The sequence below is a fragment of the Musa acuminata genome, chromosome BXJ2-10 (assembly GCF_036884655.1).
Source record: "Musa acuminata AAA Group cultivar baxijiao chromosome BXJ2-10, Cavendish_Baxijiao_AAA, whole genome shotgun sequence".
Taxonomy (NCBI): Eukaryota; Viridiplantae; Streptophyta; class Magnoliopsida; order Zingiberales; family Musaceae; genus Musa; species Musa acuminata.
In genome coordinates this window covers 36,797,390-36,818,592 of record NC_088347.1, presented here as the reverse complement: position 1 = coordinate 36,818,592, position 21,203 = coordinate 36,797,390, and the positions used below count along the sequence as shown (strand labels likewise).

General features: G+C 37.8%; 3 protein-coding genes across 4 annotated transcripts; 2 read left to right on the top strand and 1 right to left on the bottom strand.

Moving 5' to 3' along the window:
- Positions 1-159: 159 nt before the first annotated feature.
- Positions 160-2,884, top strand: LOC135625893 (actin-like). Of its 2 annotated transcripts, none has more exons than XM_065131015.1 (4): positions 160-277; positions 1,236-1,304; positions 1,457-2,464; positions 2,665-2,884. In XM_065131015.1, the coding sequence occupies exons 2-4, from the start codon at positions 1,245-1,247 to the stop codon at positions 2,728-2,730; spliced, it is 1,134 nt and encodes a 377-aa protein (XP_064987087.1). In that variant the 5' UTR covers positions 160-277; positions 1,236-1,244; the 3' UTR covers positions 2,731-2,884. The 2 variants fall into 2 exon arrangements, with proteins under 2 accessions (XP_064987087.1, XP_064987089.1); XM_065131017.1 differs by having other exon boundaries at positions 264-330.
- Positions 2,885-4,294: 1,410 nt separating this feature from the next.
- On the bottom strand, positions 4,295-6,033 carry LOC103969589 (zinc finger protein SHOOT GRAVITROPISM 5-like). The gene is made up of 3 exons (XM_009383168.3): positions 5,820-6,033; positions 5,341-5,740; positions 4,295-5,247 (listed from the first exon to the last, which is right to left on the bottom strand). The coding sequence occupies exons 1-3, from the start codon at positions 5,947-5,949 to the stop codon at positions 4,467-4,469; spliced, it is 1,311 nt and encodes a 436-aa protein (XP_009381443.2). The 5' UTR covers positions 5,950-6,033; the 3' UTR covers positions 4,295-4,466.
- Positions 6,034-14,931: 8,898 nt separating this feature from the next.
- Positions 14,932-20,133, top strand: LOC135625531 (uncharacterized). Its single transcript, XM_065130447.1, has 2 exons — positions 14,932-15,884; positions 19,470-20,133. The coding sequence occupies exons 1-2, from the start codon at positions 14,988-14,990 to the stop codon at positions 19,875-19,877; spliced, it is 1,305 nt and encodes a 434-aa protein (XP_064986519.1). The 5' UTR covers positions 14,932-14,987; the 3' UTR covers positions 19,878-20,133.
- Positions 20,134-21,203: the final 1,070 nt, after the last annotated feature.

The following is a 21,203-nucleotide window of genomic DNA, read 5'->3' as shown; positions in this document are numbered from 1 at the left end:
ACGGATGTGATTAAAATACATGGACCGGTTGAGAATCTAAGCCGTGGATTTCGGAACCGGTTCGCAACGCGCGTCGCGGGGCGGGCGGAAGAACCGGGCGTTGCGCTCTAATCTTGGCAGCGCGCGAACAGGGCTTCCCACCACCCCACCTCGCGCCATCCCTTGAACCAAGAGAGATTAAGAGCTCAGGCGTTGGGGAGAAGCAGAGGGAGATCCCAGAAGCAAGTCGGAGATCGCTCCCTCGTTGTTTTGTTCTGCCTGTCCTTTCCTTTCCGTGGTAGATATCAAAGACTTTTTGAGTCTCCGACCCGTTTCGATTTCTGCATATCCGTACTTCCCATCTCTTGTTCGTCTGCTGCGTCTTCTGTTTCGCTTTCTTTTTCCGTTTGGTAATTGGTTTCTGACCGAAACTTCGCATTCCAATGTGTGAAGAAATATTGATGCTCGAGCCTGGGTTGCAAGCTCGACTCTGCATTTATTATGTTTGCTTAATGCCCCATCTATTTCGCTTGGATCAATACATGAACGAAGAAAGCCCTAATTTTGTTGTTTCTTGGTTTCGGATCACTAATCATTTTTGTGTCAGTAAATTGTAGTTTCCGTTGGATTCTTATGTTAGTCATTTTCCTGTTGCCACTCTTCTGCAGAAGAAATGATGGCATGGGTCGCATTGCCAATCGCAACATTCACTTGTGCTCTGTATTGTCTGGATTTAATTGTAGATGCAAATTTGATTCATGTGTTGGTGATCGCTGTAGGTGTTTTATCTCTTTACCAATTTTCATGATTTGACCTGCTTTAAATCATGTCTCCTTATGCCAATTTAAGGAATCAGTCCCACCATTTGCTAGATAAAGTAGCAGTTGGGACTTCATGAACGTATGTGGGATAACCTGTTCAAGGAGACTTGTAACTCCTAATGAATACTTCACTTCATGATTCTTAAAGATCAGATTGGGGACTGGACTGGGGTTCTGTCACATTGGGTAGATTTATGCCTTCAGATGTGGTTCTTCGTCGTTGTTTAACCATGAAATGCTGTGTCGTAGCTAACTAAGCTTCCCTGCAAGTAGTATTGGGTATCGGAATTGCTACTAGTACTTGTTGAATCAGCTTCTTGATAACTTTCAAATTTATATTGGGTGTTCTGATCTAATTATCTATGGATTCTTTTTTGTCTGATAAATGGCTCTTCTTCTTCTTCTTCCCAACGTGGCATTCCTCTTTCCTACCAGATATAAAAGATGGCAGATGGTGAAGATATTCAGCCTCTCGTGTGTGACAATGGAACTGGAATGGTTAAGGTACTACTTGAAGAACTTCTCCTGACAATACTCTTCAGCATGTTTCAGCTTCCTACTATTCGTGCATCTTTCATGATGAAGATGGTCCATCGTTCTGTGATAGAATTCGAAACTAGTGCTAATGGCTTCGTCTACTTTCTCTTCTTCATTAGGCTGGTTTTGCCGGAGATGATGCCCCGAGGGCCGTCTTTCCGAGCATCGTGGGTCGACCTCGTCATACGGGTGTGATGGTTGGTATGGGCCAGAAAGATGCATATGTCGGAGATGAGGCTCAATCCAAACGAGGTATTTTAACCCTGAAATATCCGATTGAGCACGGTATTGTGAGCAACTGGGATGACATGGAGAAAATTTGGCACCACACTTTCTACAATGAGCTTCGTGTGGCACCAGAAGAACATCCTGTTCTTCTTACCGAGGCGCCTCTTAACCCCAAGGCCAATCGTGAGAAGATGACCCAGATCATGTTTGAGACCTTCAATGCTCCAGCTATGTATGTTGCCATCCAGGCTGTTCTGTCTCTTTATGCTAGCGGTCGAACAACGGGAATCGTGCTCGACTCCGGTGATGGTGTCAGCCATACAGTCCCTATCTACGAAGGTTATGCACTCCCACATGCAATCCTTCGTCTAGACCTTGCTGGTCGCGACCTCACTGATGCTCTCATGAAGATTTTGACCGAGCGTGGTTACTCCTTCACTACCACTGCTGAGCGTGAAATTGTTCGCGACATCAAAGAGAAATTGGCATACATTGCTCTTGATTATGAGCAGGAGTTAGAGACGGCAAAGACCAACTCATCCGTGGAGAAAAATTATGAGCTGCCTGATGGGCAGGTTATCACCATTGGTGCTGAGAGATTCCGTTGTCCTGAAGTCCTTTTCCAGCCATCCATGATTGGGATGGAAGCTGCAGGCATACATGAGACGACATACAACTCCATCATGAAATGTGATGTGGACATAAGAAAGGATTTGTATGGAAACATTGTCCTGAGTGGAGGATCCACCATGTTCACAGGCATTGCCGACAGGATGAGCAAAGAGATCACTGCGCTGGCTCCAAGCAGCATGAAGATTAAGGTGGTTGCTCCCCCGGAAAGGAAGTACAGTGTTTGGATTGGTGGATCTATCTTGGCATCCCTTAGCACTTTCCAGCAGGTATACACTACTTGAAACTGTATAACATCATTCTTTCTCATACTTTGAAGGCTAAACATACCATCATCTGGTAGTGCAACAAGAAATTGTTTTCTTAATTGTTATCTTGGCTACTGTTAATGTTTCATTTTCATGTTTTTTTAGTCTCTTTGAACATGCATTGGGATCACCTGTTGATGAACTTTTATTGTCCTTTGCAGATGTGGATTGCAAAAGCAGAATATGATGAGTCCGGTCCTTCCATCGTGCACAGAAAGTGCTTCTAGATCTTCTATCGATAGGCAATAAGGTGGTCAACAACATAAATGGAAGGAGTAGTTCAGTATTCTCAATTTGGAACTTGCTTGTATGATGGTCTGGACAATGATGTGAGATGCTGTTCTTCCTCGACCAAATATGCAACCATCTTCATTCTCTTGATGTTGTATTTTCTCTTGATGTTATTTTTGTATTCGTTTAGTTTGGTTTTATTTTCCATAAGCAAGGGATGGTCAATAATTCTGATCTAAACATGGTTGCAACTGTGCTATCTTATTATTTTGTTGAATAAGTGTCACTCTCTATTTATATATCCAAATGCTTCAGTTTTCTGTGTGGCATCTGTTGCTGCAGGTTCTTTCTGCAACCTTTGTTTTATGTGTACAACTGCTTGCTTTCAATTTCTGGGACCGAGTGTTTGATTCAGAATCTCTTGGCATGTCTCATGGAGAGAATTCTGTGGATATGCTCTGGTCACCCAAGAGAAAAAGTAAATACAAACAGATGATGCCAACTGATTTGGTTCAAGCAGAATAGACCTAGATTTGGTTTTACATTTTGATTACCTACTCGAAACTAGATTTGATATGCCACCTTAATCAGGCTGAAAAGAATTAGATTATTCTTAACCAATCTCAATGAGCTTTCAGCCTTTTAACACGAGGAGAACATTAATCGATTAGTCTCCCTTTCTGAGTTAAATGGGCACAATTTGGAAGTCATTACTTCCGGATCAAGAGTTCAGATGGTATAAAGACTGATTCAGTACATCAGAAAGAGAGGCATTGCAGGAATAAAGTGATGAAAGAAGAGGATAAATATCTGTGACAGAGAGAGATGAAAATTTATAATCATGGTTTGATGTAATCTGTGCAGGTTCCGTGAGTGTTTGCAGATTCCTCTTCGACGTTTTTATATGTTTGTTTGCTGATAAGATGATTCATGTTTACACACCTTTTTAAGACCATTATAATATTGCATTTCATGAATGCTTTTTATAATGGCTACAAAAAGGAGGGGGCCTCCTCTTGCTGGAAGCTTTTGCTTGTCTCTTTGTTTCATGACCACAATCACTCCACACGTTAATGTCATCCCCGAGCTGCTTTCCCTCGCTACTTCTCTTTCTGCTTCCTTATTCAGAGTGTTTGTGCACGTAACGCCGCACAAGAGAGACGAGGATGGCACTGAATACCATGGCATTTTTGCTGCTCTCATCATGAATGATGTCTGTGTTCGTCTTGTGATAAGAGTGCGAGGTGGGAAGGACGATAGCAACTGTAGACGCTCTGACCCCTCACCAACCCACGCATCATCACCCCTCTCACTTTGTATTCTAGCGCGAAAAGCGCGCTGCTGCTGCAACTTGTATTATCTAATTGGCTCTGAGCTTTTATCTCCAGTGGATTTGAGTCATCAATCGGTCTTCTGTTTCGATTGTTCTTGCTTCTCCTCTGCCACTGTTCATCCCGATGAGCTATAGTTTGCAAGCATCCAGCCAAAACCAATGTTTCATTTGCTCAAGACAAACAAGGAGAAGATGGGTTTGGATATCAGATGGCGACCAGAAAAAGACACAAGGAAGCACACCTGCCTATCATTAATTGACCATTGTCTTAATCAAGAACCTCACTTGCACATAGAGAAGCACGTTGCACTTCACATTGACGCTCTTGACATGCACACCGAACATTGAAGGTAATTTACATGCATCAATTAGTACAGGAATCCAAATAATACTGGAAAGCTACGATTTTGAGATCTTCTGTTGACGGTCGTGGTCTTCGTTCTCCTCTTCGCCCTCGGTCACCGCCGACGACATGTAGCTCACGACGAAAGAGTTCTCCTCGGAGGCCATTGCGGGCTTCTCCGGGAACCGCTGCTTGCAAGCGTAGCAAGTGATGTGAATCAGCGTGGAGTTGATCTGCTTCAGAGCGTGCTCCCTGATGGCGTAAGCTCGATTCAGCTCCAGCTGTGCCTGTTGCCTGATCCGTTTAGCGGTCTCGAACTCGTGCTGGGCTAACCCGAGATGTTGCCTCGCATGATGCCTCGCCTCGTCGGCCAGTACCTTCTCGGCCATGGCGAGCTTTAGCTGCTCCATCGTCTCGTCTTTGAGTCTAGTGGCAGCCAATTGTTGATCCTCGGCCGGAGCGTGGTCAGCAGAAGGCCCGATCGAGAGCTGCAATTTGGTGACTTCGGCGTCTTCAGTTGCAGGAGACGATGCAGATGAGGAGAGGGCGAGATTCTGGTTGCCGGATGGAGGTAGGAGCTGGAGCTCGATGTTCCGAGTGCAATGTTTGTCGAGTTGCGCCGAGGACGGTTGATCCGGCAGGGTGAGGAAGACGGCGGCCGTCGGATTCGGCGTTCTAATTAGGATGGGCCACGTCATGGGGCTGAAGTTGGTGTCACTCGACGGGCTCGGGCTTGAGGTCATCCTAGACAGGCACGCGGGCGGCTGGGACATGTGGAGCTCCGCTCGAGCTCGGCCGGCGGCGCATGTGCCTTGGTGCTCGATGAAACTCTCCACCCTGTGGCAATCAAATACAGAGTCCACGAATGGAGTTGCAGAGTACAGAACTTGAACCAGAACCAATTCACTGCGGAATTAAGTCTCTCCGCACCTGGAGAAGACGCGGCCGCAGTCGCAGGAGTGGCCGCGGGTGCCGCAGGTCTTGAGGTGGGCCTTGTAGTCGGATTGCACGGCGTAGGCCTTGGAGCATTTGTCGCAGACCCACTGCCGGTGGCTGCTGTGCTTGCGCCGGAAATGCTTCTTGATTCCCACCAGGTCGCCGAGGGCATGGCGCGGGTCGTGGTGAAGGCAGGTCGGCTCCGGGCACACGTACACCCGCTTCCGCACCTCCGATGCCTCCCGCTTCAGCAGCTTCCACGGCACCTTGTGCCGCCGCTGGTGCATCTGCAAATTCTGGTCTCTCTGGAATCCCTGGTTGCAGATCGCGCACACGTACCGCTCCGACTCCAGCAACGCCCTCGGCGACAGAGATACGATCTCCGCATCCGGATCTATGCATCGGCATAGCCTCAATCGATCCGTAGAAATAACCACACAGTAACATGTCAATCGAGTGGTATGATGGTTTACCTGGAGTGCCCACCGGCCTTCGCTTTTTCTTGGCGTTAGTGGCATCGTTAATCGAAACGAGTGGTTGCGGCGACGAGACAGTGGTGCCATCGCAAGGTTGCTGGGAAGCTAGCAATGGAGAGCCTAACATTGTACGTCTCTCTCTCTCTCTTCTCAGTCGGGAACTCGAAGCCTATATATCATTTCCTCTGTATTCTGAAAGGACTGCACAAGAGGTTCTCTTCGAGCAAAAGGAACACTGATATCGAATGTATATATAGACAGAATACAAGTCGCGGAATCAAAGATCTTTTGTTGTGTTGTTTTTGGAGCTCACCGGGATAGCATAGGAGGACATCATGATTCAGATATCTACTGGTGTGAGGATTCTGCCAATACTTCCAACACAAAACGTGTTCAACAGAGAGAGAGAGAGAGACCGGATAAGCTGAATATTGAGCCCACCACAAATGAGGCCATGAAACAAAGAACAAGCATCCACAAATTTGCATCGCTACGTCCATGATTATAATTTGCATGCATTATGCGGGCCTTTCTCGCAGTCCACGTGAGATCTCTTTCTCACAACACACACAGGGCTGTTGTGGTAGTTGCTGCGGCGACGGCTATGATATCTATGTACGAGTACGAACAATATGTGCATTTTGGCTTATGTCGTGTAGTATATTGTCGACGTCCACTTTGTCTTGTTGTGATGATGTCAAATTCGATTTTGCCCTTCGATTTTACGCTCTTTCTTTCCCTTGTTGATGAGTGCCCACAAGACATAATGAAACATACGACCAATAAATCTTAGACCTTATGTGATGAGACCGTTTGAAGCTACCAAAGTTCGGATTCCTTTACCATTCCGATAGTGTTTGTGTGCTTTCGAAGAAAGCAACGGGAAAAGTCGGAACGCAAGAGCACAAAGCAGTACGATTCTGCAGCTTTTTGTTTCATGAGCTTCTTGTTCTTTCTTTTAAGCTTCACTTGGTCTGAGAAGAGAATTCATAGTCCTCGCGACTGTGAAAGCTGTTTGGTAAATTCTGGGATTTCAATGGAATAATCCCCCATACCAAGAAAGATCTTAGGAAGTAGAATTAATAAAGGGAAGACAACATTATCTTATAATAAGCCTCCTTCATATTTTGGATCAATCCTACTGATATATTTCATTATTTTTAAAAAACTAAGATGGTTTTGAAATTTTCAGAACACAACTCATTTCAACATTCAGATTAGCATAAATCTAAAATTATCTACTTTACTATGCATTAATTCATTAGTCAACTAGCAAACTGCAGGCAAATTATGAAGTGCACAGAAGGAAAACCTAAGAAAGTTCAAACATGTTTCAGTCCACACCCAACACAAAAGCTGTATACTTCCCCATAAATTATTTGTCTTGAGGGCTGAAAGGAAATTGTTCATTTGGAATCGATTTGTATGGTTCCTTACTCTTCTCGGATGGACTAAAGATGCTTCTCAGCAGTACTTGGTTCCCGATTTCTTAATCGATATGAGATTAAATATTTTTATTAGCATAATAGTAAGACAGTTGAGACAGTTGGATGAAAACATATAGTTTTGACACCTATAAGACATTAATTTCTTTACTTCTCGATCGATGTAGGACTAGACATACTTGAAAACTAATATGAAATTATAACTTACAAAATGTATTATGTATTATTATTATTATTATTAAAGCTCTTAAATTAATGAAGACAAACTAAGGAGACCTGTAGTGGGATTGCCTCCGATGTGCAGTAAAAAGTTTCAAACAGCACCGAGAAGTAAACTCAATGCCTCGATGACAAACACTGAAGAAACTTTTACACACTGATCGGAGATAAAAGAAGAATCCACAAAAGCCACTAAAGTTTGCATTGCATGAAACAATAAAGCAACAGTCACTGATAGATGTTGGATGCAGCATCTGAATAATTCCAAGCTATATAACTGTATAACTTTTCTGAATATGTTTGCAGGAGGGCAAAGAGTTCATGAGTTTGGATTTCTTTTTTTTTTTTTTTGGCTTTTTTATTGTATTATATGTTTACTAGTAATATGTATCCACAACTAAGGTTGAGGAAGTCGCAGTAATTTTTTCTTTTCCTGCTTGAAATGATGAATCTAGACATATTAGCTTTTCCTCATTGAATACACAATGAACCATTACAAAAGAGAAAAAAAGGTAATCTCATGTGTTCTTCGACAAAACGTTAGCTGCATTATCTTACTTAGATTTAATATATAATTAATCGAAAGCTGGCCTTTTTGTGTGTATTTATTTCTTTTGTGGCCTTTATGTTCCAAGGAATGGGAGATGACGGGTAGAGGGTGTCAACACAAGTGTCGTAGTAAAAAACACCATATGGATTGGCGATCCTGAATCTAATCATGTCTTCCTAAACTAATTGCATTTCAGGATCTTCCTCTTTATCAATCATTTGTTCGACTTAATAATTTAAAATACATAATTTTGGATGTTGTATGTTCAGCTTTGCAAAGTTAAATGAATGAAAATATCATCCCATTGTATTTGTGTAAACTCGCAACCATGTTCTTGTCTTTGAATGTGAATATTATGATTTTTATTTATCTCATAAGATCACTAAGGATGTATTGAATACTCATATGTCGAGAGAACGAAAAAGATTGGACAGTACAATAACAAAAAAAATTATAAATAAAATATCAAAACAGTGTTATTGTGCTCTATAAGGAGAATATCAAAACAGATGTAAGTAGTGTTTTTAATAACTACATTCAATAAAGAGTGAGTGAATCTATCTAATCCAAAAATTTTAGTGCTAAGAAGAAGCTAAACAAACTTGGGATATTAAGAAAAAAAGAATTAAAAAAAAATTAATAAGGTCATCTCCCTGAAACTTAATGAATGAATTTTTTTTTCAGAAAAAAAGTATTTCTTATTTAGATATACTAAGAAAGGATGAGACTATTGATTCATCTATAAAAAGGAAGATTTGATAGAGAGCACAAATTTAATATGTGCATTGATTGCCTTTATGAAAAATATAAAAAATTTAAAAGCCCACAAAAGACGACAACTTAAAATTTTGTGGGAGCATGATCTTTTAGGCTAATATATTTATGATAAATTTGTTATCAACCTCAATATTGAAATATCTTAGATAGAATCTAAAGATCCCGTTGAATCGTTAAGGGTTTAAAAGTTAATTATAAGTGTCTTACATTGACTCTCGATATGCAAAAATATAATTATAAGAAAACCAACATACTATTTTTCTCCTTAAAACATAATAAATTTATCGAAATAATAATTTAATAAGTAATGAAATTAGGAGAGACATTTCTACCATTAAAAGCAACATAATTTGTGGCCTTCCAAACCAGCCAGCAAATCCTTCTACTATTAATAATTGCCCTAAAGATGGTAGCACCTTTTTTATCCAAATCCTTCCTTTCCAAAAGTCATTTATTAGGAGACCAAAGATTCTTAAAGCGAAAGGAGATGTCCAGTAGTGTGCTATACAGAATGACAAAAGGGAGAGAGAAAAAGAACAATCGAAAGACATGTTGTCAGAATCCTAATTGCATAGAAAATAATTATGCATTTCCACAATACAAAGGGTAGAAAGATGGTTAGAAGTAGGAAGTCGGTGATGTACTAATTTCCGATAAAAACAACAACGAAAAAGAGAAATCACGATAAATTTTCATATAGATCCGAGGTAAGAAATATGTGTACAGTTGTAGTGGTTGGTTGTCCTTTGTAATCAGATAGGAAGAATGCAGTAAATCCAACAAGAAAATTGTCGCAATAAGTGAATCTCCAAATAAAATAAAATAAAAGGAAAGGAAAGTTCCAGGTGGTGGCAGTGTCTCAGCTAAGAAGATTGAGGTCTCTAGTGTTTGAAATTTTTTTGACAAAAAAATTCTTAAAATATTTTTTAATCTAGTGAATCACGACTTGCAATATCCAAACGATAGATAAGTTCAAAATGGAATTATATTATTAGATTACGTTATCCTTTATAATTGAACAAGATATATAATAGAATTAATTAAATTTTGATGATAGATATTATCCAATAGAAAAGAATAAACTCTCCTAATAATTTATCCTAGACCGTCTATAAATAGACAGGACATTTGAGGACTAAATGAACGTATCTCATATAGGATACAATTAAGATATTATAGTTTTTCTCTCAACTCCTTAAATCATTAATCTAAGTAGTCGATATGAAGAGATGAAAAGAAAAGTCTAGTTCTCGTTACAAATTGACAACGGTTTTGAATCTAAAGACAATGCTTTTACATATCACATAGAGATCATTTTTCAAATGACATATGTATCGTAAAACCGATCTAATGTTATTTGATTTCAATCCTAACATAAATTTTTTTTTTACATTATACATAGTATACAATGATTTTTATGGTTACATATATTTTTTGACTTATGATGTTTCTTAAATTTTTTGTTATAAAAGATTTTTTAACTTGATACCTTGTGAGGTGAAGACTAATAAGCCAGTAGTCTTATTATAAATTTTTTGTTATAAAAGATCAATAATTTAGATTCAATAAAATTAGCATGCTAACTATCCTGTCATGACATTAATCTTTCAAAGTTTTTTGGGGACATTTTATGGTCCATTTGGCGTGCTAATTTAACATAACCCTCATTTCTGATTTAGATATTTTGAAAAACTAATAAATATTTTAAAAGGCGAGCCGAGAAGGAAATCAATCACTGTTTTTGTCCTTAGTAGATTCACTTGCTTCACGCCAACGATCGTTGAACTTAAATAGGATACTTTTCAGTCCGATGAGAAGAAGATGCTAAATGAATAGGACGACAACGTCATGATGGCTTAACAACTGGACCGCAAACAAATTAGAGTAGTGATATTAGTAGGTTAAAAGAGAAAGTTATTAGGGAGAGAAATTTTCTGAGAATAAAAACCATTTTCTAAAGAGATTGTATGTTTTTATAAAGTGAAAAAGAAAGGATATCATTATTATGATAATAAAGTGACAGTCGTTTCTCTTCCCCCGACATAGATTTTGATGTGCCAAATCGCAGATGTTGGCAATTCAAAGCTAGATTTAGTCAGACAAAATAATTGTACGTAACTTGAGTCGAACATGATTTTATTCTTTTTAGTAGATAATATGCATATACATCCAGCTCAGTTAGAATCTGGTCGGTCGTACATATAGAATCCATCACCAGTGTTTTTGCCATTAATTTAGGTAGGAAAAGAATCTTTTTATTGCGTACTTGAGGTAGCCCTAAACCTGTGACGACATCCACCACCGACCGCCGTTGTCCGTCGCGTAGAGCGAGGACAGGCTTTTGGGTCTCGTACAAGCCGACGTCAATTGATGAGACTCCAGCCGGACACTCTCGGCCCCTCGTATCGGTCACCATTAGTGTGGTCTCATTTGTTGTAGGCATGTCTGCTGGTGGACTGTCCTCTTGTTCTACTCGTCTTTCTCCGGGCCTGACCGAGCTCATCTGCTTGGCCGGTGTCTTTAACTGTGCTGTCGGTCGACCTCCGAGCGCCTGTCGCGGTGGTCTGGTGCGGGTGCGGCCTTGTTCCTTCCGCTCATCGCCATGCACTCTCTCGTCGTCACGGTCGCCCCACTTCTGAGACTGTTCATGAACGGGACATGCAACGCTGCTTGTGCTCCGACAAAACCCGGACCGCGGGGATCGCGGTGAGAAGGGAGCACGTCGAGCTTCCCCTTGAAGTTTTCGTCGACGTTGCTTTCGTCCTATTTATGGACAATGATACACAAGTTACAGGACTAACGAGGGAGTCGACGATTCCGTCACTGTTAGAACAGTCTCCTAAACGAGGTCATTTACTGGGTTGATTTTTCTTTCTGGAGTCGATTATTGTTTCTCTGTTGAGCAATAGAACTTGGTCCACAACAACTACTCAGTTGTGTTTGGAATCTTCATGCTCTTCTCAAGATACTAAATCTAAGGCAAAGCAACGTGATTACTGATGCGATGAGTACGGGCCAAACACACCTCTTCAGGATTCTTTCATGGCTCGTCTCACTCCTTTGTCCTGTGACTGCAGAAAGAAGCAATGGCGTTTCCATGGATTCTTTCATCTTCATGGAATGGAAGCACACGCTCGTGATATGTTGACTGCAGTACTGCGACACATTCGAGAGCATCTTCACAAACTGTTGCTCGGTGCAAATGAGAAAGTGAACTATTCATCTGACTACCGCGCATGAAGTAATCTTACAAATGAGAAAGTGGACCATTCATTTCGATTTTTATTATGAATCTCTTTTCGATGATCATTTTGTTGGAAAATACAGTTTGTATAAACAATAAATGATCATTCTTATCCATGGTCATTTTGTTGCAAAAAACAGTTTCTATAAACAAGTAGCATCTTCACAAACAATAGGATTTTTGTATCGCGTGTGTATGTTTTTCTCTTTTTTTATGTGCATATTTTCTCATTTTTATATACCACATATATTATTTTTTTACATGTTCATCTTATAGGGAGACTTCGGTTGACTGCTGATGAACAACACACCAACATTTACGGTGGAAAACATTGCTAAAGATTACCCTTTCATGCATTTGAAATTAGCCGCATGTCCTTCGTTTGGACAGCACGCATCGTTTTCCTCTTGTACGAGAATAAATGTGATGCTTCCTAAGTCGATTCCCAATTTTATTACAAATGTGATGACCTTACGCATCTTAGTTATATTTATATATAAATTAAATTTGTTTGCACTTTGTTGACATATTAATGATTCACATTTTGAGTATATATGTCAATTAATTAAATATATGATTCATGATTATATGTGTTTATTCTTATCGTCGATGTTAATCATTAAAAAAAATGATTGTACAATATATCATAATAACTATCATAAATAAATAAATAAAAAGTTTATTATCTTAATATCATTGAGGGAGATGGTTTAGTCTATAATGAATCTTTTAACTACGAGAACTTTACCTTTCTTATAGAAGATCCTTTGAGAGAGGGTTAATGTGGGAACAACAATCTCATAATAGATCGATTAAGAAGTGTATTGAAAGATAAATAGCACATTAGTATATAAATAAAGTTTAACACCAATCTCTATCTCCATGTTTATTGCTCCCGCCTAATGATAAAATAAGAGTTTTAACAATAAAAAAGACTGGACACGATATTTTTTATAAGATATGAGTCTACACACATCGCTAGTACAAGCTCTCTTATACAAAGATATCTAATTACAACTAGAGAATTAGGCATCACTAAAAACTCTAATTAAAAATAAAGATTTATGTAGGACCACTAAAGTACAACCCTATGACTAATCGTATATATTATATGTAATGGTAGAAATCTATATCAATGGAACATAGTTCGAGATTAGCATCTAGTAGTCACTTTGCTATTTTATTTTTATTTATTATTTTTTAAAAATTTTAATCGTTAAAAATTTGAAGTTTGCAAAGATTGTTGGATTTAATTTTAAAACTTGAAAATTTTTAAAATTATTTTTTTGTGTTACATAATGAAAGGATATGTCTCTTGGGCCATACTCTTTTATTTCATGTTAACTTTTGAGATATTTTTAGGCTCTATAGAAGAATCATAAATTTATAAAAATATCAATATATAAAATATTAATATAAAAAAATTAATTATATTAAATAATTAAATTATTTATGATATTAAGATGATATATTTTTTGATATTTTTAGAGTAATTATAACTTTTTAAGTGTCAAAATCACTAAATAAACTATTTTTAGAAACTTAAAAATAAAAAATAATGGCCATATTAACCATTCAAATTTATTTTAAGTTTTCTTAAAAATATTTTAAGAATTTAAAAATTTTACTCTTTCATTTTTAAAATATACAAATATTATTATTGTATGACTCTTGACTTTATAGTTATAAAAATTAGTTTTAAATTTATTGTTTATATATTTTTTTTGAATTTTTTAAATAATTTAATATATTTTGTTTATTATTAGTTATATAAATTGATATATATCAGTAAATTATTTAATATTATTTATTTGGATTATATATTGAAAGGGCTTTTACCAAATGAAGCCTTCATATTTTATTTTTACCAAAGTTACTCTTTTAAAAATTCTAATAATATCCCTCAACCAAATTATTTTAAGCTCAATCGATCCACAGGGCAGTTCGGTTCGAATCAAATTAATTCGGATTAGATCCCTTTAGATTGGGTCGAGATCAGATCCCTTACATTTAAGTTATACTCAAATTATAATTGATTTACTACACTCAAGTTACAATAAAACTTATTAATAATATATTAATATTTTAAATTCATCATAAAATAAAAAAAAACATATTAAAAATTTTGTTATAATCATATTCTAGCAGAATTCTTAAAGTTTTGATAATTAATTATCTTTAAAAAAATATAAAAAAAATATTAATTTTAAAATAAGTTAAGTAATCAAATTTAACTTATTACAATTTCAAGTGCAACTAAGTCTACATAAGAAGTAGAAAATAAGAAATGCTAGATTTTATAATTAGTTTTATGATGAATTTAGGATAATTTTATATAGAAATTAATATATTTTTTAACATGTCTTGAGTGTAGTTGGAGTGTAATTTTTTTGGATAATTAATGATAAATTATGGAAAATAATAATATTTTTTATTATAATTTGAGTTGTTTTATGTTTTTTAGTTTTATAAATATTTAGGATCATCTTATATAGAAACTAATATATTTTTTAATATAATATGTCAGTGAATATAACTCAAGCATAACGATTTTTTTTTAATGATTTACTAGGTAGAAATCAAATGGGGGCTAAATTATCTAATATATTTTGAAACAATCTACAATCTAAGTTTTGGATTAAATGCTCATCGTTTATTAAAAAGATGGAGAAAGAAGGTTAATAAGGGGGGGGAGGAGAGAGACAGATGCAGTCGTCAAGAAGAAAATATAAGAATTGTTAGAGGGTTATTTTGTCATTTTCAAAAGTTATAATTTTCGAAAGTTAAAATGCTCTTCGAGAATTTCTCAGATTATTTTCGAAAATTCGCCCAAAATAAATTATACCATACCAAAGGGATATTATTTAGTCCTTCTCCGTCTCTTTTCCTATCTTCCACGAGAGGAAGGGGGGGGGAGAAACGGAGCCCTAATGGATTTGCTGAAGCGAGAACTCCAGAAGAAACGGCAGAGCTTGCAATCCGACTTCGGCGGCCGAAAGCTCCTGAAGCGGTCCGAGATCGACCAAAAGACGATCCAAAAGCTCCGCGACGAAGAGCAGCGCGACCTCCTCTCCAAATCCCTCCGCTCCACCTCCGCCTCCTCCTCCTCCTCCTCCCCTGCCGCCTCCTCCTCAACCGCCAATGCCTCGTCGTCTTCTCTCGACGCAAACCCTGGTAACTCCCTTCCCCCGGCCCTCGCCTCCGCCGCGGCTGTGGCATCCTCCAAGAAAACCCTCGAAACCCTATCCGAAGAGCAACGCATCGACGACCTCGTCCTTCCCCGCCAGGAAGTCATCCGCCGCCTTCGGATTCTAAAGCAGCCCATCACGTTCTTCGGCGAGGATGATGACGCTCGCCTCGATCGCCTTAAGCTCACCCTCAAGTCCGGCATCTTGGAAATCGATAGCGACATGACCGAGGGACAGACCAACGACTTCCTTCGGGACATTTACGAACTCCGTAAGCGGCAGAAATCGGGCTCAACATCTTCGTTCTTGCATGACCGGACGAAGGGCAAGAGAGATGATGGAGACAGGTTGGAGGATGATGGGATGGATGGGGATGGGGATAAGAATTTGAGCGGGGATGGGGGTTCCTCGGGTGTGGACACCGACAAGGACTTAAAGCGGATGAAGGCGAAGTTTGAGGATCTTTGCGACGAGGATAAAATTCTTGTTTTCTTCAAGAGGCTGTTGAATGAGTGGAACCAGGAATTGAACGAGATGGCGGAGGCAGAGAAAAGAACAGCCAAGGGAAAGTCCATGGTTGCTACTTTTAAGCAGTGTGCTCGTTATCTGAGCCCATTGTTCAAGTTCTGTAGGAAGAAGGTATGGACTTGGTGTTAGAATTTTACTATGCGAATTTAGTTACTTTGTGCCTGAACAATGTACTTGCTTATTTTAAGGTTCTTAGTGTTGTTTAACTTGCTAAATCTTGTTTTCTGATTCTGTCTGAATCTGCCCTTCATGTTATGAAGGAAGAAGGTATTTAATTTTTTGTTTTTTCCACTAAATTCGTTACTGCATTCCTTTGGAGATCGTATTGTTTCTTTAGCCTAACTGTAGATATCGTATATTGAAGTCTGATCATACAAGAACTTTTTTATTATTGTTTAATTGGAGCTATTTCTTGCTATAATGTGTTGTTAACACTGTGATGTAATAGGAAAGGATATCGTGTCTCGAATTCTTATTGATATCGTTGTTGGATATCAGTTAAGGAAAAGAATCATGTGGCTTTTAATAAATAGTTGGAATATATGACCAAGCCAAAGCAAACCAGATTTAGTGAAATGATCAAGTTGGTCTCCAATCTACCACTCTTATCTGGTTACGTCTTTCGGAGCTTTAACTGGTCATCGTGGAACCCCCTTTAAAACATCTACTGCTAGATAGGAAAGATAACTTATGTCTATTAGTGCTCCAAATTATTTGCATCGATGAATTGCCTTAAATAGTGTTGATCGTAAGTTAGCCTCTACAGTAACTCTACTAATTTTCTATGCGAGTCATCATGTCCAATGCAATTAATTGTAGGAACATTGGAACCCCTAGCCAAATGGTCATATACAACTGAATAGGTATTGATCTAGTATGACTATATTAGACTTTGATGGTATGAAAATTTATTAGACAGTCTAGGGATTTTGTCTCAGTTTGAGTGCATCCTAAGATTTAAATCCTAAGCGGATGTGAGTGGTTATGGTATCTTGGTTAGGTGAACTATATGTATATGTTTTTCTTCTGTTTATGAATTTGTTTATTGATAAGCTTAGAGCATCATCTATGTTGCACAATCAAAAGTCTATAAAAAGAGGAGACAGGTACAGATACTTTTTAACTTGCTCCAGGCCCTTCAAACTCATGTTTGGGGAAAATCATGACCTCACACCACTTAAACATCTTGCGTGGAAAAATAAATCTATAACAGATGATCCCATTGTAACATGTTTTGATCAGTTTTATAGGCCTCAACCGCTACAACCAAATGAAAATAATAATGACGAAAAATACAATTATATTAAGACATTAATAGTTTATATATTTTTTCTTTGGGGAAGATAAGTTTCCAGATTCATCTTGGCATATAATCTTCCTTTTGATGTTTGATAGTCTTTCACTTGTTGTAGCTCGGTATTTTGTCCATTTCTTTTCTTCACTTTTTTTTTCTTCTGGATCAATCTGGAAAACAGAGGCCTAAATATTGGGGATGCTACCATATCTATAATACTCCAAAAGGCACCTCTAACATACAAAATTATTTCGAAGACAAAAAATAACTAGATTAAAATTAAAACATGTTAGTGGAATCCAAACCTGAATCCATGTTCATCATGGATCCAAAGGGATTTAGTTTTGTCCTTCTTCCATACAAGTATAGACCTGAAAAGTGTCTTGATTTCCAGCAACACTTAATTCACTCTGATGAATGGATGGTGCTGTATCACTCATAGAGTTGAGGGTCGTGTTATTGCAGTTCTTTTGTGGTCAATGTGGATTTAAATTCGATCATCCTTTCCATTTGATAAGAAACTTTTGATACTTCCATTGCTAGTGGAGGCTTGTTGTTCATCCAAGATATATTTTATTTATTTGTTTTGTTCTCTCTATATAAGGTGGTATAGGTGGGAAGATATTAGACTCAGAAGCAATGAAAAAGGTGAAGTTTGGATAATTGGAAAGTTAACTAAAATATTTCTTGTGGCTTATTATAAAGTGTTAAAGTTATCAATGTTGATAAGTTGGCTAATGCCAAAATCTAGTGGAAGGTCAAGTTTATAGGCATTTGAGCTATAAAGGCCAAAGTTTTTGTCATGGAGCTGATGGAGACCTCACATGTTGAACTCACATTATTTCCATATCTCCCCTGAAATTTTGTAACCTGTGATGAACAACTGTATTAGACTTTATAATTCATTTTTTAAATTATTTGTTTTTGTAAATTTTTGCATGTAAGTATTGGATGTGTTTAGCAAATGAATCAGCATGTTCACTAGGTATTAGTTTGTGTAGGAATAGGAATTAGATCAGTAGATTTTCAAGATTGATATCTAGTGATTCTCCCAAATGTGCTACCAACAAACCTGTTGATAGAATATCATATGCAAATCTAGGTCTCAAGTGGATATATGATCATCAATTAGACATTGAAGAGAAATCAAAGAAGGTCATCTATATCAGTTTGCCCACCAGTCTGAGGGTGATGCATTGAAAAAAAACACAAAATTTGTGATATGCAGGGAGTAAGATGAGCCATCTTGCCAATACAATCCACCATAACAGAAAAAAAACGAACAATGATCCCTTATGGCTCATCGTAAACCAAGGACAAAGTCCAAGCTAAAGTTCCAAGGGGTATGAGGCATAAGCAATGTTTTATACAATCAATTATTATGTTTCTTTCCGTTGGTTACGACACTGAGTTATATCTCTCATGAAGCTAGATCAAAAGAAGCTATTCCCAACCATAAAATATTTTATCTCAACCAAAATGACCTGCAATTCCTTCGTCATGCATTTTCCGAATAATAAACTGTGTAAGGGACCACTAAGAATACACAAACGAATATTCTTAACAAGAAATCATCGTATTATCATAGATCTAATATAGCTTGACATGGTAAATGAACCAGATTGTATCATTTAGGTGATAGTAACTGCAGAGGGAGAGAGGTCCTAGTAACTGCAGATTGTATCATTTAGGTGAATGTCAAGTGCTGGTTCTATCCTGGCCAAAGCTGAAGAACTACAGGCGTGCATTAGCCCTCCGGCTTCGATGCTGTTTTCTGGGAAGAGGAAAAGAAAGATCTGGGCAAGAAGTTGTGCAATAATTTCAGTGGATTTCTAGCATTTCACCCCTTACTGTTATTTCTTTATTCTTTCCTTATATCTTATTAAGGCAAGTCTAATTTTTCCATTGACTTCCTTAAAGTCTATTTCTGCTAGTTTTATGATCAACTTAATATGCATAGAATCAAATCAATCATTATTACCACTGAGTTGCATTTTGTATGGAAATTATAGAGAATTCAGGCTGATGCTTATTTTCCCTATCATATTTGTTGTATAAAGTATCCGTGTAGTTGGTAATATTTGTGCTCTTGTTTCAACAGTTTGTTTCTAATGTGTTGACACTAGATTAAAGAGGCAATTAGATATCTGGTAGCTTTATCTTAGTGGTAGTAGATTCTACAGCATGTCAAGAATTCAATATTTATATGTTAATACATTAATTACATTTGGTTTGCCTATCATTCGGTCTGGAAATTTCTCCCCTATACTTTGATGTACTGTTTGTTAGCAGTGGAAGCGGAACATGAATATACATACACATATGCAACCTTATCTAATCTATACTCGACATTGGTTCAACTTGTCATGGAACATGAATTATGGTTTTAATTTTGAATGTAGGTACTTCCAGATGACATTCGTCAAGCTTTACTGGTTGTGGTGGAGTGCTGCATGAAAAGGGATTATCTGGCTGCAATGGATCAGTACATTAAGATGGCCATTGGAAATGCCCCATGGCCTATTGGTGTCACCATGGTTGGCATCCATGAACGTTCAGCTCGTGAGAAGATCTACACAAACAGTGTGGCCCATATCATGAATGATGAGACCACCCGTAAATATCTTCAATCTGTTAAGAGGCTTATGACCTTTTGCCAGCGACGCAATCCAGCAGTTCCATCCAAATCCGTAGAGTTCAATAGCCTGGCAAACGGAAGTGACTTACAATCCCTTCTAGCGGAGGAAAGGTATCCTGGAAAAGGAGCTTCTGAAGAAAGGCTCCGATTGTTGCCTACACCAAAGGAATAATCCTGAATGTTCGGGTCTGGGGCTTGTCCTGAAAGGCTTCAGATTGTTGCCTGATCCGAGTAGTAGTAGTCACTGGGTGATTGATATCCTAGTATAATCCTTATATGTATGCTTGTTTGTATCACATTTGGACTGTGCCTACTCTCTCCAGTTTGGGGCAATGCCACTCTGAGCACTATTACTGGCTTGATGATAGGGGAATATTTTTTTCCTCTGCTTACATTATTGGGTAATTTTTATGTTCTGCTTATTTTCAGTAATCTTACTTTATGATCATAAAATCCTGTCGCATCGAACATGTTTTGGTTTTTAATGGGAAGTATGATACGGAATGATATTCTGACGTTTGCAAGAAGATTTTTCCATCCCGAGTAATTAAACGAGTTCTCTTTGATGGCATATATGACCCATTTGTTGGTTGTTCTCTTTGCTTGAAATTTTTTTTCTGACGTTGCATGACGATCCTGTTTCTCATTGAATATATTCACATTGGCGTCTCACTCTAATTGATGCCGTTGTTTGTGCAGTAGAGAGACTTTGTTATATGGTACTTATATGTCTTGATATTTTAGTTTGTCGCTTTAGTCAATCGGATAAATATATGTTTAGACAATCAAATTTATTTTCTATTTTAACATTGGCATCTCACTGTAATTGATGTGGCATGCATGTTTTACCACATATTCCTTGTTGAACTTGTAACATCAAGTGCTCTTTGTCCTTAATAAAGAATCTTAAATATGAAGGAAAACAAACGTATTACATTCGACTCGATTGTTCCAATTCAAGGAACGAGTATCGAGAAGGCTAAAACACAATTTTATGGGAGTCATCTAGACAGCTAGAGGGAATCTAAGGAGAGCTAAAACCTCAATTGTTGTGCGAAGAAGCCTTTGTTTGACGACCGGCCAAACTTTGTTGTACTCAATTTTCACAGTCCGAACAGCCACTTATGTTTTCTGAGCATTTTCATATCTTTCGGCAGTTACACCAAATCATAGACGTCGTTTTGAAGTAAAGAATGCATGCATCTCTTTTTTGGCGTATAGCTTGTTGTCACTCGTTCGTGTGTGCATGCGTATGTGCTTCTTGAGGAGATATTTATGATAGCCATGTAACTATTTGGTTTCGATTTTGTTAAATCTCATACTATCTTTTTTTTATTAAAAAATATCCCTCCAATTGTTAGAAGGGGATTTGATTTATCACATTTAGAGGGGCATTTGATCGTTTAAGATTTTGATCGATTCGAAACTAAATCAGAATTATCGGTTTCAGATTTTGGAAACCAAAACTGTACTGTGTTTTTGGTTTTTTTTCCCTCTT